Genomic DNA, 14,622 nt, shown 5'->3' with positions numbered 1-14,622 from the left:
TTCAGATGAACCAAGCACAGATAACTGTTGCCTGTATTGTGTGAAACTGCATTGCATCATACAGTGAACTCTTTTTACAAGTTTTATTGCCAATTTTAATGGCATTGCCAACTACCCTTTACGACAGAGTTGCATTTGTACAGTGGTGAGATAACCGAAATTTGGGCAGTCAGAACACAGAAATCACAAAACAACCCAAACAAAGTAGTAACATAAAGATTTCAGTAGATACGTGTATATGAAAAATACTTCTAGGTCATATTAAACAAGCAAATTAAAAACAGTTAGTCAATGGTGAGCCATGTGTAACCTTGAAATGCCGTATGTTGGGGCTATCGTAAACAGAGGACCCCGTACTGGCCTGGCGTGGACAACAAAAATTGTCTGGATGGCAACTTTTCATAAAATCCAAAGGAAAATGACTTACATGACTCACATGTAAACAACTCTCTCATGACAACCCATAATTCCCCTTAGCATACGAGTCACATGCAAGCGGCATCTTGACATACAGTATAGTAAATCTTCAGTCAAGCATAGAGACTTTTTTCCCATTTTCTTTTTTTCCTTGTTCTTTTTGCCCCATTTGTGGCTCAAGCCTCAAAGATCAAATTCAATTAGTTGCCATGGTGGCTGGGAATGTGTGACACGGAACTCACGCAGCCGATAACTTAGTGAAGGCCTGCTTATGCCTGATGAGTTTGTTGAACATCGAGCTGTATCAGGGGTCATCCGTCTCAGCGGCCGTGACTATACACACATGCGAAAACCAGGGGGAAAAAAAAAAAACATAAAAGAGAAAACTAGACAGGATGAAGCTTTTAAACGAATGTAGAAAAGTAATGAAAAAAGGTGCGCTGCTCACCGTTAAGCAATGACGAAAAGTAATGAAAAAAGGTGCGCTACTCACCGTTAAGCATTGCATATTCTCAGGTCGGTGTGTCTCAGGGGCAGCACCATGGTTCGACAGCACAGCCTCTGAAATGTAGACAAAGGAATCACGGGCTGACACTGTGCCTTTGGAGCACATTTCGGCTGCCACAAAACCACCTTCTGGATGCACAAGTCTCCAAAATAGTTCTGAGAGTCCATAAAAAAAGTGTCTCAGATAAGGGGAGGGTAATTGAGGCAAGCACAGCCCAACCGGACTGGGATTTAAAGTTCTCAGTGCAGCTTTTTTTTTTTTTTTTTTTTTTTTTTTTTTTTAAAGACAAGGTAGAGACAAGGATTTTAGTAAAATCCCACAAGATGTGAGGATCTTACAAAAGTGGCCAAGAGAGGAGGAGTGCAAGGGAGAACAAGTGAGAGGGAGGGAAGAGGAGGGAGGGCTAAAGAAGAGAAAAGGAACTCCTCTCTCACTCTATTATCCGTCCGTCACGGGGCTCCTGGGAGGGTTTCCATGGTTACAGGAGACTCCCGCCTCATGTGTCCCTTTTAACTAATGCTCATAAAGGCTGCATTCAGCACACGGGCCACAATGTGGATTTTCGCTTCGATGCCTATTCCGTCTTCGTGTTTACAGCTCGTCTCATCACTTTGTCCGCCTCTTCTCACAAAGTTCCGAGTTGACTTTCCAAAGAAAAGTCAAATCCACTCCACGCCATCTTTCCGAGAATGCCACACCCTTTTCTCTCACGTCTCCATCAACTAACTTTGAGATGGGATTGCACATCCTCACCTAACACTTGATTAGTAAAACATGGATTTTTTTTTTTATTATTGTTTTTTCAAATATAAAAGAGTGTATTTCCAATTGTCAATAATACATATATAAACATAATGCAAATAAACAAATAATATTTTAAACAGACTTTTAGTAAATTAATAATGAAACTCAATACACTAGATCAAATGTATTAATTATATTTCATACTTTTGTACTGTATTTATTATGTATTTGTGTTTTTATATAGCCTACACCGTAAAATATTAATTTATGATAAAATTGTTATATATTTCGTAATATTTTTGTATCACTATTATTGATACTCGATTAGAGTAAACTTTAAAGTCAGGGAGTAAATTCAAATGCCAAATAGCTGACTGAAATGACTGTCCCTGTTAGTCAAAAATTTAACCATCCACAATGTCCTTGCTTTTTAGATGTTCGCGTGTCACAGTCATGCTGCAATTCCAGAAAAATTCTGTCTTGCAGGTCTTAAATCTTTATTATTTCCGTTTAGTATTTTTGGTGACATGCTCAATCTCTGCCAAGACACTATTTCACTGCAAGTTTTTCCGGTTACATCATGACCAACCCAGTTTGCCATTACTGCGCATGTGCACCATCAAGGAAGGCCCAGATTACCACTGCTGTGCACGTGTGTCAAATAAAGAAGGCATACAACAGCAGCATCAGCAGGAGGCTACTGAGACAGTTTTAAGAGAAAAACATAGATTCCAATTGATAAATCATGACGTTAATTATTAAATTAACTGTTGACGATTTTGATCATCAATGTACCCGTGACTAGTCAGCAAATGTATTTCAATTTGAAATACAACACACCAAAGTGGCTATAATTCCTGTCTCTTTAAAGAGTGGTCAACCCAAAGCAAATCTTTCAAATAATAGGTTCTATGCGCCTTCACTGGTCTAAACATAGCATTGTGATCATTATGATTAATATTGCGTTTGTGGGACATGAGTTTAACAGCAACCCCTGTTTTAGCCATCTCACGGGGAAGCCATTTTGCCACTTTCTGTTGACTGTAAATTACTTTACAGTTGCTCAGGGCTCAGGTAACAATCAATCACGGCTCAGCTTCAGAAAACAGGTCAGCCATGACTGGTGGTTACCTGAGCAACTGTGATGTCATTTTCAGTCGACAGAAGTGACAAAATGGCCGCCCCTGTGACGGCTAAAATTGTGCTGCTTAACTCATATTCTAGAGGGGCTGTATAGAACATTCTTGTGGTTTACTTCCCCCTTAAACAACCACACCTACTGTAAGATACTTCATTCCGATTTGGCAAATTCAAGAAGCTTGCTAATGGGCAACATCACAAGGTGAACCAGCACAACATAATGAGATCCAATATAAGCTGTATCAAAAAGTCTGATTTAATGTCACAGAAAGTGGGAACATACTGGACATATCGCCATTAGCATAGCTGACTAAGTCATTTTGTAACTTACTGTGACAATACCAATAAAAACATACAAAAAAAAATGTGTTTGTCTTTTCTCAGTCATCAGGTTATGGCAATCCGCAAAGTTTGAATCAAGACAACTGGACTCTTTGTTTGTATTTGTTGTATATTTTCTTGTTTTCCCCCAAAAAATAAAAAAAATGGCTTGAGCATTTTATGATCAGTCATTTAAAGTCCATGTCGGGTGGACCAAGCACAAGGGACTCTAGTCTGCAGTGGTTTGTAACTGTATTATTATATTTTACAAAGAGTTATTTTTAATATACAGTAATAGTTACATTTTTAGTGACATAAGAAACATTATAGGCAAAAGCGGGATGCAAAAATGTCAAGTTACAAATGCTAAGTCTTATATTACTCGTAAAGTTCAAATGCAGCCAAATGCTGTGGACGCTGACAATAGAAAATTACACACATCACTTTCTGACACATTTTGGGCAAAACCCCACAGTACATGGTCCAGTCTCGAGGCTGCAGTCACCATGGAAATGCAGAAGATTAAACAACAACAAAAAAGAAGATTCCATCTGAATCAGAAAACTTCAGGGGTCCGACAGGCAAAGAGAGTGGGGGCAACCTGGCTGGCGTCAGGCCCAGGAGCGAAGCCTTTTGTCTGCTTAGGACATCGGGCACGATGGCGTGGAAGCAGCTGGAAGCATGAATGACATCAAAACAGAGGGCGAGTCGGAGCGACAATAAACGGTGGAGGCAGCGGCCAGTGGGAAAAGTATACACGGGAGGGAATAAAAGGGGGAAAGGGAAGATTAGAGAAAGAAAAACAAAGAAAGGAAATAAAGATGTTGGCAGTCTTCCAGTGTGAACAAGTCGACTCGACTCTTGTCAGGACCACTCATCCACTTGACACTCGCTCCCACTTTTCACCTTCCATCAACCGCAAACAAACAAACTCTTGATGGATAAAGTGGAGACTTGTAGAGCTACATCAATTAATAGATTATTGCAAATGAATTAATTAAACTATTGCTATTAAAACAATGGACAAGACTGCTGTTTTGAAAACCAACTAACTTGATTTGATTTGAAGAACAGCAGGTATACAGCAACAATATGTAGAAATATTTTTTTTTTATAGTTCTGTTGATGTTACAGTACTGTACACTGGACAATACCATTTTTGGGGGGTGTAAAATCATAAAAAATAGCACATTAGCAACTCAAAATCATTCTGGTATCTTGACCTAAGAGTGGCACAAAACAATACACAGCTTCTGTTGGGCTTGTTAGATGATGAAAAAAAAAGATACCTAAGCATTTACTGTCCCCCATACATACCGCTAAAACGGCTCAGCACAAGAAAACAAGACAACGCTATTTTTTGTATTATTTCACATATCCACAGAGCCAATTATGTCCACGCACGAGACAGCACAAAAAAGGTGACATGCATATTCTAATACAAAAGTCTAGTATGTTTGAATTTTCCATACACAACTAGCTAAAAAGCCAATAACATCAGACATGACACAGACCTTTTCCAACAACACATATTCAGTTCTGTCGGCTGTTTTGTGGCTTCAGAATGTATATGCCCACTAAGCAACTGACTCATTTATCACATGACAGCGCCATATTAAAAGACTGCCAAGACTCTCGGGCATGCCGTGTGCAGCCAGCCCACACTTGACACGTTTCACTTCCAGTGCCGAGACGGCCGGGGAGCATCATGTCAACCATGTCACGATGGGTTTTCATCAAAGGAATTGGGGGGGATGATCATGCTAAGGCTAAGGGTATCATCGTTAAATTAGGAGAGTGGAAAAGAAGATCAAACGACAAAGCTAAATGCAATCAAACTATCAATGAGAAGACAAAGTGAAAGAAAAACAAAACTTTTATTTTTTTTTGGGCCTAAAACGGTCATTTAAGTTAGAAAAGCTTTAAAATATGAATTAGTGACATGTATGCCAACAATGTTGGTTAGCGCAAGAAAGCAAGCAAGTTGTTTTTACTTATGTCTTGAAGTTTTGGGACAGTACAAGGGACAACCATCCTTTAATCTCTTAATTCTTTGTTGTGAAATACAGGAAAGCTAATTTTTGCAAAAGCAAAACGTAAAATATTTTGTTGAAATTCCCAACTTAAAATGTTATCGGAAAATTGCCTTAAAATTTTGAGTTCACACAATTTATTTATTTTATTTATTTATTTTTTTTTTGTGCCATTGACAACCCCCCTGTTGTCAGTTGACAATTAAATGTGGGGGTTGTCAATGGCACTAGCAACATGTCAAAGTCAGCCCAAAATAACACTCATTAGAGCCCACTCTCAAAGCTGTAAAAAAAAAAAAAAAAAAAGAAAATAGGTGTTGCTGCTGGCTAAAGAAGGCATTGATGAGGCTTTGAAGCATCCATCCATCCAGTTGAGCCAAAATGCTGATGCTGAACTACTTGGGAACAACCGGCAAATGGTACTGTTGATTCAAAAAGTTTGCCGGATATTTCAGCAAAGCCCAATCTTATTATTATTATGGGATATTAATTAATTAATCACTAAGAATTATGTTGCTTGTCGATTAATGTGGCCTTGATTCAGTCTCTAGTGGCTTGCTGTCTAAAGAAGCGCAACATGACAGTTGCGTTGGGAAGTTAAGCTACTGAAGACAATCATTCAAACTCCTTCAAAGTCCTTCTTGGACCTAACATTGATGTTTTTGGAATGTAGAAGACGGATGAAGTACTTTGAGAAAAGTAGTGCAAGGGAGAAAATTCAAACAATATTTGAACACGAACCAAAACTGTGGAGTAGACATGCTAACCACGTGCGCAACTCTAAAAAAAAAAGCCATAAATTAAGAGTAATGTATGACTTTTGCTTCAATTTGAGATCTCAAGTACTGTTACAAAATCATAAAATGTGGATATTGTTACTGTCCATCAAAAAACATGTAAATCATTTTTTTAAATTAAAACAAAATTAACAAATTAGATGAAAGAATAAAAACAAATCTAAAACTTTAGCTTTTTGTTGGTCAGAGACGATATGTTCCAAATAAAACAAAAAATAAAACACATGCAACTTTGGATCGAATATATGCTTGTGGGATACAATAAACAGGAAAGACAAACACTGGTAATAAAAACATGGAATATAGCTGATGGGTTCCAGGTGGGCGCACCAATAAGCGGGGGAGAAAACAAGAACGTAAAGTCCAAACTACAGAACAGGGCCAAAATTGTAATATGAAACAGAAAGACCACCACTCACACTACTAAACTAAAACAAACATTAAGAATCTGGCTATTTTCCCAGGCCAAGCATTCCATTTGTCCAATGGTTATAATACATATAAGCTTGCAGTTGTCCATTTTTAAAAGTGAAACAGGCATTTTTAATGTATGCCGCGACAGGGGGGAAAGATCTGCTCACACAGCAACAAGCACGGATGAGTACTCTAAGTTCCCACGCTAAACCAGCAAGTAAAGTGTTCGAAGGGAGCACCTGCTCCATTTATTATTTACAATACAAGGAGCACTCCACTGATACGTGTCACTAATGTGGAATACAAGCGCTTTATTACTTACTGTACATGCATCATTGCAGTACTAAAGCTTGATTTTAACTTGTTAAATTCACCAGTAAGATGGGTACCATTTATAAGGTTAGCATTTGCTTGAACAATCAATCTTCTACTGCAACGGAAAACAAAAACAAAAAACAATAATTGCCATGTCATTTTTCTACATTTGAGGAATGTTTGGCTGCAACTCGCGCAGTTTTTTGGGTTCCGCCTCTCGGCACACACTCAGTAGGAGTTAAGGAGGCAGGGCTTTTATTGCAGCCCTACGGTGTAATTAACTGTCATCGTCTGGAAGATAAGGAACCACGTGGACAGAATGACAGTTTGACTGGGACAAAAGAACAGAGAAAAAAGCTGTTTTTGTTTGATGACTGTGTATTCACAGTGAAAAAGTCATATTTCATTTCCAATATTGTTGCAATTTTGTAGGAGGAAGGACAAACTTTACATTTTGTGGCAAATTGGTACAAAAATTCTGATTCTGACAAAAATGCATTTTAATCACCACTGAGGAGTTACCGGCACTTTCCTTTAAATACAGTCATGTCCATCTATTCCCAGACCTTTTTTCCAGCTTCTGCTCCATTCATTGTCAGGATTCCAGGATTTGATGCTGTTGTTTTATGTCACAATAAAACACCGCCCTCTGCCCCACGATGAAAAATTGCATGATGCTGACATCTTCAAATAATGTTGGTTTTAGATTAATAGAGAGATAGAGATAGAGGGACGCCTGTTTAAAATTAGAGGCCTGTAGACAGGTACTATTTTTTTTCCCCCCAGGAAAAAAAGGTGAATGACGGACGACGGAGGGGTACCCACGCTGCAGATCGATGACGAATGACGGACACTCAATTTTTAGGAAAATGCCCATATATATAGATAGATAGATGAATAGATAGATAGATAGATAGATAGATAGATAGATAGATAGATAGATAGATAGATAGATAGATAGATAGATAGATAGATAGATAGATAGATAGATAGATAGATAGATAGATAGATAGATAGATAGATAGATAGATAGATAGATAGATAGATAGATAGATAGATAGATAGATAGATAGAGGCAGACGTGCTAACCAGTCGACCGGCGTGCCGCAATTGTCAATCAGTGAACAAATTATTTGAGTTAGTTTGCACTGCTTGTATTTTTACATTTGACGTTTTGAGTCAAAATGGAAGACTTTCCACCTGCCCCACAATCCAAAAAGTGTTGGCTTGTAAATTGTAATCATCCTCCTGAAACCAGACGGGTAGACTGCTAATCACAGTTGCATTTTTTTTTTAATTTACCATTTGTACATTATATCAAATCAATCAATCAATCACATTTTATTTATATAGCACTTTTCATACATAAAAATGCAACTCAAAGTGCTTTAAAACATTCAAAGCAAAACATAGATAATTAGAAAAAAAAAAAAAAATTATCTTCAATCAAAAGAAAAGATAAATTATAATATAATATAATATAATATATCTAATTATAATATTTAAACCACACACCACAACTAAAATAATACAAGTTAACTGATACTGCATCAAAACTGAGCATTATCTTACAGGCAGTTTTAATGATAAAGCTCTCATTTTGCGGCCCAGTGAGTGCATACACTCTAGCGACTGCACCGGTTCCCTCCTACTGAGAAACTGTTTAGACTATAAATCATTATTGTAATAAACACTATGGAGGTGGAGTGATAGCTTTTCTCTAAACATTGTCACAATGAGGCAACAGACTGAAGAGGACTATCTGGAAACATGATCCCAAAGATGGACCAGGAGAGCATGCACATGCACACACACACACAGTTGTATTGTACTTAAATGGGCTTTTGATCATTTCCGTGTTTGTGCACGTCATTGTGCAGTGGAGCCATGGCCTACATTCTGCCAGCTGGCCTGGCAACATTCAAGTGCATGAGTATGCACCCTACCCCCTGATCAACCCCCCCACCCACACTATAGAGAGAGAGAGAGAGAGAGAGAGAGAGAGAGAGAGAGAGAGAGAGAGAATACACTGGCATATGAATCTGATGAGACAGTAGTGGGGCAAGTATTACCACTGCATGAGATGATCACAATCTGAAGCCAGATGTGCTTGTTTTCAACTGAAACCAACTTCCTCTACTGCTCTACGCTTATCTGCATTATTGAAAATGTCTTAGCATGTAGAAGTTCAACTAACCCTTGAACAAGACTTGCTCTGGTTTGCTACTTCTGCCTCATCCCGTCCCGCACTTCCACCCGGAGGAAAACTTGTTTTAAATTTGCATGAGATGTAGAGAAGCCTAGTTCAGCCAAGCATCATCAAAAACAGAAAAGGTGCCCAGGTTAGGCTACAAAGTGAGTAAAGCAAACAGCCACTTCAGTGTGTACATTCTGCAGCATGTGATGAGATCCAGTCCAAGACCAATACAATTATGTCGTTATGAAGACAATAATTCCTCATTTTGATTGGCATTGTCACCAAGTTGTTCATTGAATCCGTCCAGGTATTGGGACTTTTATAGTAATGCACTGCTGCAGGTGGTACAGGGTGTTCCATTCATTCGACAGTTGGAGTGTGATGTAGTAAAGTCAATTACAATAAATATTTTAATGATACCATGTCTAGGCCATGAATATAAAAGACTGAAATGGAAAAAACAGGGCTGGGTCAGGGTGTATTATCATGTCATGTTACCTTTTTAAAGTAAGGATCCCCCTCAGGGCCAGGTCTTGAATGCGCCAAGAGGGCCCTGGCCCCCTTAAATAAATGTTGTGACCCCCCCAAAACTAAATCCATCCATCCATCCATTATCTGTACCGCTTCTCCTCACAAGGGTCGCAGAGCTGGAGCCTATCCCAGCTGTCTTTGGGCAGTAGGCGGGGGACACCCTGAACTGGTTGCCAGCCAATCGCAGGGCACACAGAGACAAACATCCGCACTCACAATCACACCTAGGGGCAATTTAGAGAGTTCAATCAACTTACCATGCATGTTTTTTGGAATGTGGGAGGAAACCGGAGTACCCGGAGGAAACCAAACTAAATCCCCAAAATACATTATATTTAACATATTTTTATTATCTAATGCCTCTCTCTTCTGCTACACTTCTTACTGTCTTAATGTCTTGCTTGCCTCCTCAAATATAAAATATATCAAGTTGTTTCTCGTGTCATATTTCTCGACTGTGCTCCATCTCCCCTTTTCACTCTGCTCAGAGTATTGGCTTGCTGCCGGCTTGCTGTGAGCGATAGCTGTCTGCTCCAATCACCTTTCAGTATGCAAATTAGCCGTGTTGTCAGTTAGACATGGTAAAAGGTGCTGGAGCACAATTCCCCCTCAAGATTTGTGGTGGACCCCTCATACATGCCTGTCTCGACCCAGCCCAGATCCCCCTACATATAAATGGGGCATGCTAGGGTGGGATACATATGGGACATCTTCCACAATGCGTTTCTGGCTCAATGTGTTTATTATTGTGGTTGTAGTTTCAAAAGCACTGAGCTTTTTCTAATTGGTTGGCTAGCTTGTTAGCGAAATGAGAGAGTCCAAATATTAGAGACAGCCACAATAATAAACTTCATGTATTGCATCATTATTTGAATCAGCTCTTGGATTTTATTATATAGTGCAAGCAGCCGTTTGGCGTAGGTCAGTTAAGCTTCATAAAAAAGGGACAGAGGGTGATGGTGGTCTCAGGCAGGGGTTTAAATTGCTTAAAACAATTGGAAGTAAGTAAAAAAAGAGGGGAGTGAGCCCATGATGATTAAATGGAATAAAAGATGCACAATGGTGGATGAGGAGGAGAAGAACGAGAGGCGTGATCTCAAAAGACTTGGCAACTTTACTTCTGTTGGGTAAAGAAGGTAAGACAAACATTGTACTCACCAAGAGTAGGCTGCCGTCTCTGTCTCTCTCACGCACACACACACACACACCTAGGACAGCACGTACATGAAGGTGTATTGAGTGAAGCGGAGATCCAGACCAGCAGCGCGAGCATAGCAGCCCAGGAGTAAGCTCCGTGTCGCTCTATGGCGAGTGTGACGCGGCGGCGGGCTTCGGTCCAGAAAATCCCTCCCTGCCCTCCCCACCCGCTCTCTCTCTGCTGTCACTCTCCCAAACCCTCACTTTCTTCCCTGTTTAATCCCTTGCTTAAACACCTCCCGTCCAAAGAAGTCACAAGCCTGCCACACATACAAACCGTGATGTATTTGTACAGTATGACATGTGCTTGGTAAATATTTATGCCTAGAATGTAGCCTTGATACAAGAGGATTAAAAAAAAACCAACTTAGCAAATATGAGTACCTATTTGTAACATACAAAGTAATTTGTATTATTCCATATTACTGACATATTGTAAGTGTTAAAGAAGACATTACGCGGTTTATCTAATATCCCTTACGGTAAGAATAAATAAATATCTAGATAGCTTATTAGCTAGCTAGCAATCACTATTTTGTATGTATCACAATTTAAAACAGTTCCCAAGTGTCATGCTTTCAAGAACACTATCAAGAATTAGAGTGCACTTTTCAGCCTGTTTTGATGGGAAGATCCTCATTTTATTGTTCTCATTTTATTTTGCCTGTGAAGGGCTAATAGTATTAGAAGACCTTTTATAGTATATGAGCAATTCTTACCAGTGTCATCATGTGAGTTTTGTTGAGCAGGCACTCTAAGATGCTTCCTAAGGCCCACTTCCTCTCCAAGTAGGTAGTACCATCCACGGACCTCCTAGAGTGGTGAAAGTTGTCATCAAGCTGTAAAATGTATTGTAAAGCTTTAACCATGTACAGAAACACACACACACAAACATAGATTTTAACCCACTATGCTCCTCCAGGGCCCGCACTGTCAATATTCACTGTCTTTAATTTATTCCAGCATCTGATGACCTGCTCTATGACTGTCACCCCCACCCCCCAACCCCCACCCACCTTCTTCACTTGTGCCTTGTGAGCCAGATGGTGTATGCGCGTGTCTGGGTGCATGTGTGCGTGTGTTACATAAAGCTATGCTGGACTGAGGCAGCAGGCGTCTGATTTGTAATGTGAATGATGTGGACAGATTCATGCAAAAACAAGGACATTGCCGTCACTAGCTCATACGTCATTTGACACTGAAACACACACACACACAGGACACACACATCCAAACAAGCACGAGCCCTGTCTTTATTGTACTAAATAATGCCATGCTGTGGACAGTAACAATAATCTCAGATTTAAAAGCATCTTATCAGAGTGGACAGATTTCTGCAGGCAGTAGGACACAGCAAAGGGGGGAGGGGAGAATGGTACAGTATGAAATGAGAGTCAGTGAGGGATTTACAACATTCTAGGATATTATTCCTTTTACGGTTACCCCCCGAATTTGGTAAAAGGCTCAGAAATGGAAAAAGAAACCAAATGAGAATATAGGAAACGACATGAGCATTTAGAAAAACACATTGCCAGCATCTGCTATAGCTAGTTTGGTTAACTAACTCGGACCAATAGTTTCTCAGACCAACTTGCCAACTTGAATTCTGATTGGTTAAAAAGAAAGTCAGTCGGTACAGTTTTAACACCATTCACTAGAAACTGCATCTGGCAACACAGGACTTAAATCTGACTGCAAGAGATTTCTTAGGTAAATTAGCTATAAAGAAGCAGCTCAGCTGATGAGAATGTTTGGAAAATGAATAGTACATGCAATAGGAAACAAGAAGAAATTTTATTTTTTTTAAATTAAAGAAAATATATATTTAAAATGTATTAAAAAAATGTTGGGTTCTAATCATGTTTAACAAATCAGCATATAGCCTAGGCAGCCCAAGCACCAAGATGAAGTTCTCTAAGGAATATAGGACAATGTGACACACCTTGTGAGTCAAAGCTGCTCCCTCATTAGCATACCAGGGCAGTTAAATATTAATGAGGGCAAATACTAGAGGACTCCTGCTGCTCACGACATTAACTTAATTTACATTGGTGCCTCTAAACATTAATTTAATTCGTTCTGTGACCACACTCGTAACTCAAAACACTTGTATCCAAAATCATCTTTCCCCATTGAAATGTAGCCTTCCAGCCTCTCATAAAAACCCAAAAGGTTTTTACGAAGTGTTTTTAAAAATAAACAAGCAGTCCATAATATTGCATGTTATGAAACATGCATCAATGACAATTACATATATGGTAAAGAATTAAAAAGTTATTGCCACATTTGTTGCTTTAATACAATCAACATTGTGCTGCTCCTTCTGGTGTGTACCTCTTGGCTACCTGGAGGCAGTATAGTACAGACCTTCGAAGTCACAACACCTAGGTAAGCTGCAGTAAATTATTTTTGTAGAGGATAAAGAATATACACCCATGAGTATTGTTATATAATACCCATGTCTACATATGTTGCTCCACCGTTGGTGTCCAAATATCCATCTGCGGCAAAATGCCTGCACTGTTTGTTAGCATTGAGCTAAGTGCACTTCCTAAGGCAAAGCTATGTGGTTGTTTTAAATATATGAGGTGTTATTGTATTTGACTTTTTTTTCTGACTGTTAAGCTCAACTGGGAGTGGCATTAAACAAATTGAAGCCTCTTTTTAAAGACTTGTTCACTATTTCCAAACTGCTACTTGTTGTGAAATAAGTTGAGTTCACTGCCCCCATATAGCATTCACATCTCAAATTGTTGTTTTCAAGTAAAAGAAAAAAAATGCAGAGTATCAGGTTATAAATTTTAAAGAAAACTTGTAAATTCGGTCACTCGTGTCTGAAGGCACAACTGCACAAAATTGAAAGTTAAATAATAAAAATAATAACAACTATACATTGCAAAGGTAACTTTACTATACTTGTTATTCCCTACACTTGCAAATATGTACAGTTCTGTATATATCTTCACCACTGATCCTGCACAACAACTTGACCACAAGGCTGTTCTTGTGTTTTAAAGTAATTTAATTAATGTTTGTTACTTATTTACAATATAACTGACTGTTTATAAAGAAATATTTCACTTTCATGTCATTTTTACCATTCATAACTATCTCCTTACATTGGAAAAAATAGCATTTTAGTTTGAAAGTCAATATAGTCATTGAAAAAAAACTTGTTATTTTCTTGCATTTTTCTCTTTATTCCGATCTCTGATGAGATTATTTTGTGTGTCTTTTTTTGTGAGTCATTTTGCACAAGAATTTAGTACAATTTTCAAAGGGGGGAGCAATCTTACTTTGATATCCAATTATTTGACTGTTACGAAAATATCACAACACCCAACAACTGAAATTCCTTAAAAGTATGAGATGTTATCGTTCTCTCTGTCAGATGGAAATACAAGAATGGTGTGTGTGTGTGTGTGTGTGTGTGTGTGTGTGTAACTTGACTTCCGTTGTATCTCAGCTGGCTTTAACACGGGTAACCCCAAAGTGTTTGCTCTCTAACATTAAGGCCACTGCACATCATTCACATTGCACTAAAATGTTAAATTCATGCTCGGGTGGAGACACGCACTCCATTCCTCTCTCTCACCCACACACGCAGACATACACACACACACACACACACACACACACACATAGAAAGTGTGAAGAGAATCTCTGCGTAACGTACTTGTACCGGGTGAACTCACCTTGTGCGGTTTTATGAGGGAACGCACACCGAAGCTCATACAGCCCAGCAATACACTCGTCCTGCTCAAACAAAAACACATCGATCAATAAGGTAACTATGCTGTGGTCTGGGTAAGAGGATTCTTTTCACAGGCATGAGGTTCTGCTATGCTTTTAAGCCTTTCACAGGTGCATTACATGCAGATTGTGATCATAAAAAAAGAAATGTGTCCTTTTCCTTGGAATACTTCATCAACCTCGGTGGCTTTGTGTTCAGTCAAAAGAGTGGCTGGCCATGTATACGGCGGCCAAATACAACAAATTAACAAAGAT

General features: G+C 38.9%; 1 protein-coding gene across 6 annotated transcripts in view; it reads right to left on the bottom strand.

Moving 5' to 3' along the window:
- Positions 1-14,622, bottom strand: part of rgs3a (regulator of G protein signaling 3a) — a 133,539-nt gene that overhangs the window by 109,102 nt on the left and 9,815 nt on the right. For 5 of the 6 annotated variants that reach the window (XM_086054458.1, XM_086054459.1, XM_086054461.1 and 2 more), the window contains exons 7-9: positions 14,310-14,370; positions 11,334-11,427; positions 911-978 (exon numbers count right to left, since the gene is read on the bottom strand). In XM_086054458.1, the coding sequence (XP_085910584.1) occupies positions 911-978; positions 11,334-11,427; positions 14,310-14,370 (223 nt within the window). Of the gene's footprint in view, positions 1-910; positions 979-10,575; positions 10,741-11,333; positions 11,428-14,309; positions 14,371-14,622 lie in introns of those variants that run through there. The other variant, XM_086054460.1, reaches the window with a different exon arrangement.

The sequence above is a fragment of the Filicampus tigris genome, chromosome 15, assembly GCF_054856515.1.
Source record: "Filicampus tigris isolate MCC_2025a chromosome 15, RoL_Ftig_1.0, whole genome shotgun sequence".
NCBI lineage: Eukaryota > Metazoa > Chordata > Actinopteri > Syngnathiformes > Syngnathidae > Filicampus > Filicampus tigris.
Note: the sequence above shows the minus strand (reverse complement) of the source record. Positions and strands in the feature narration are given on the sequence as shown.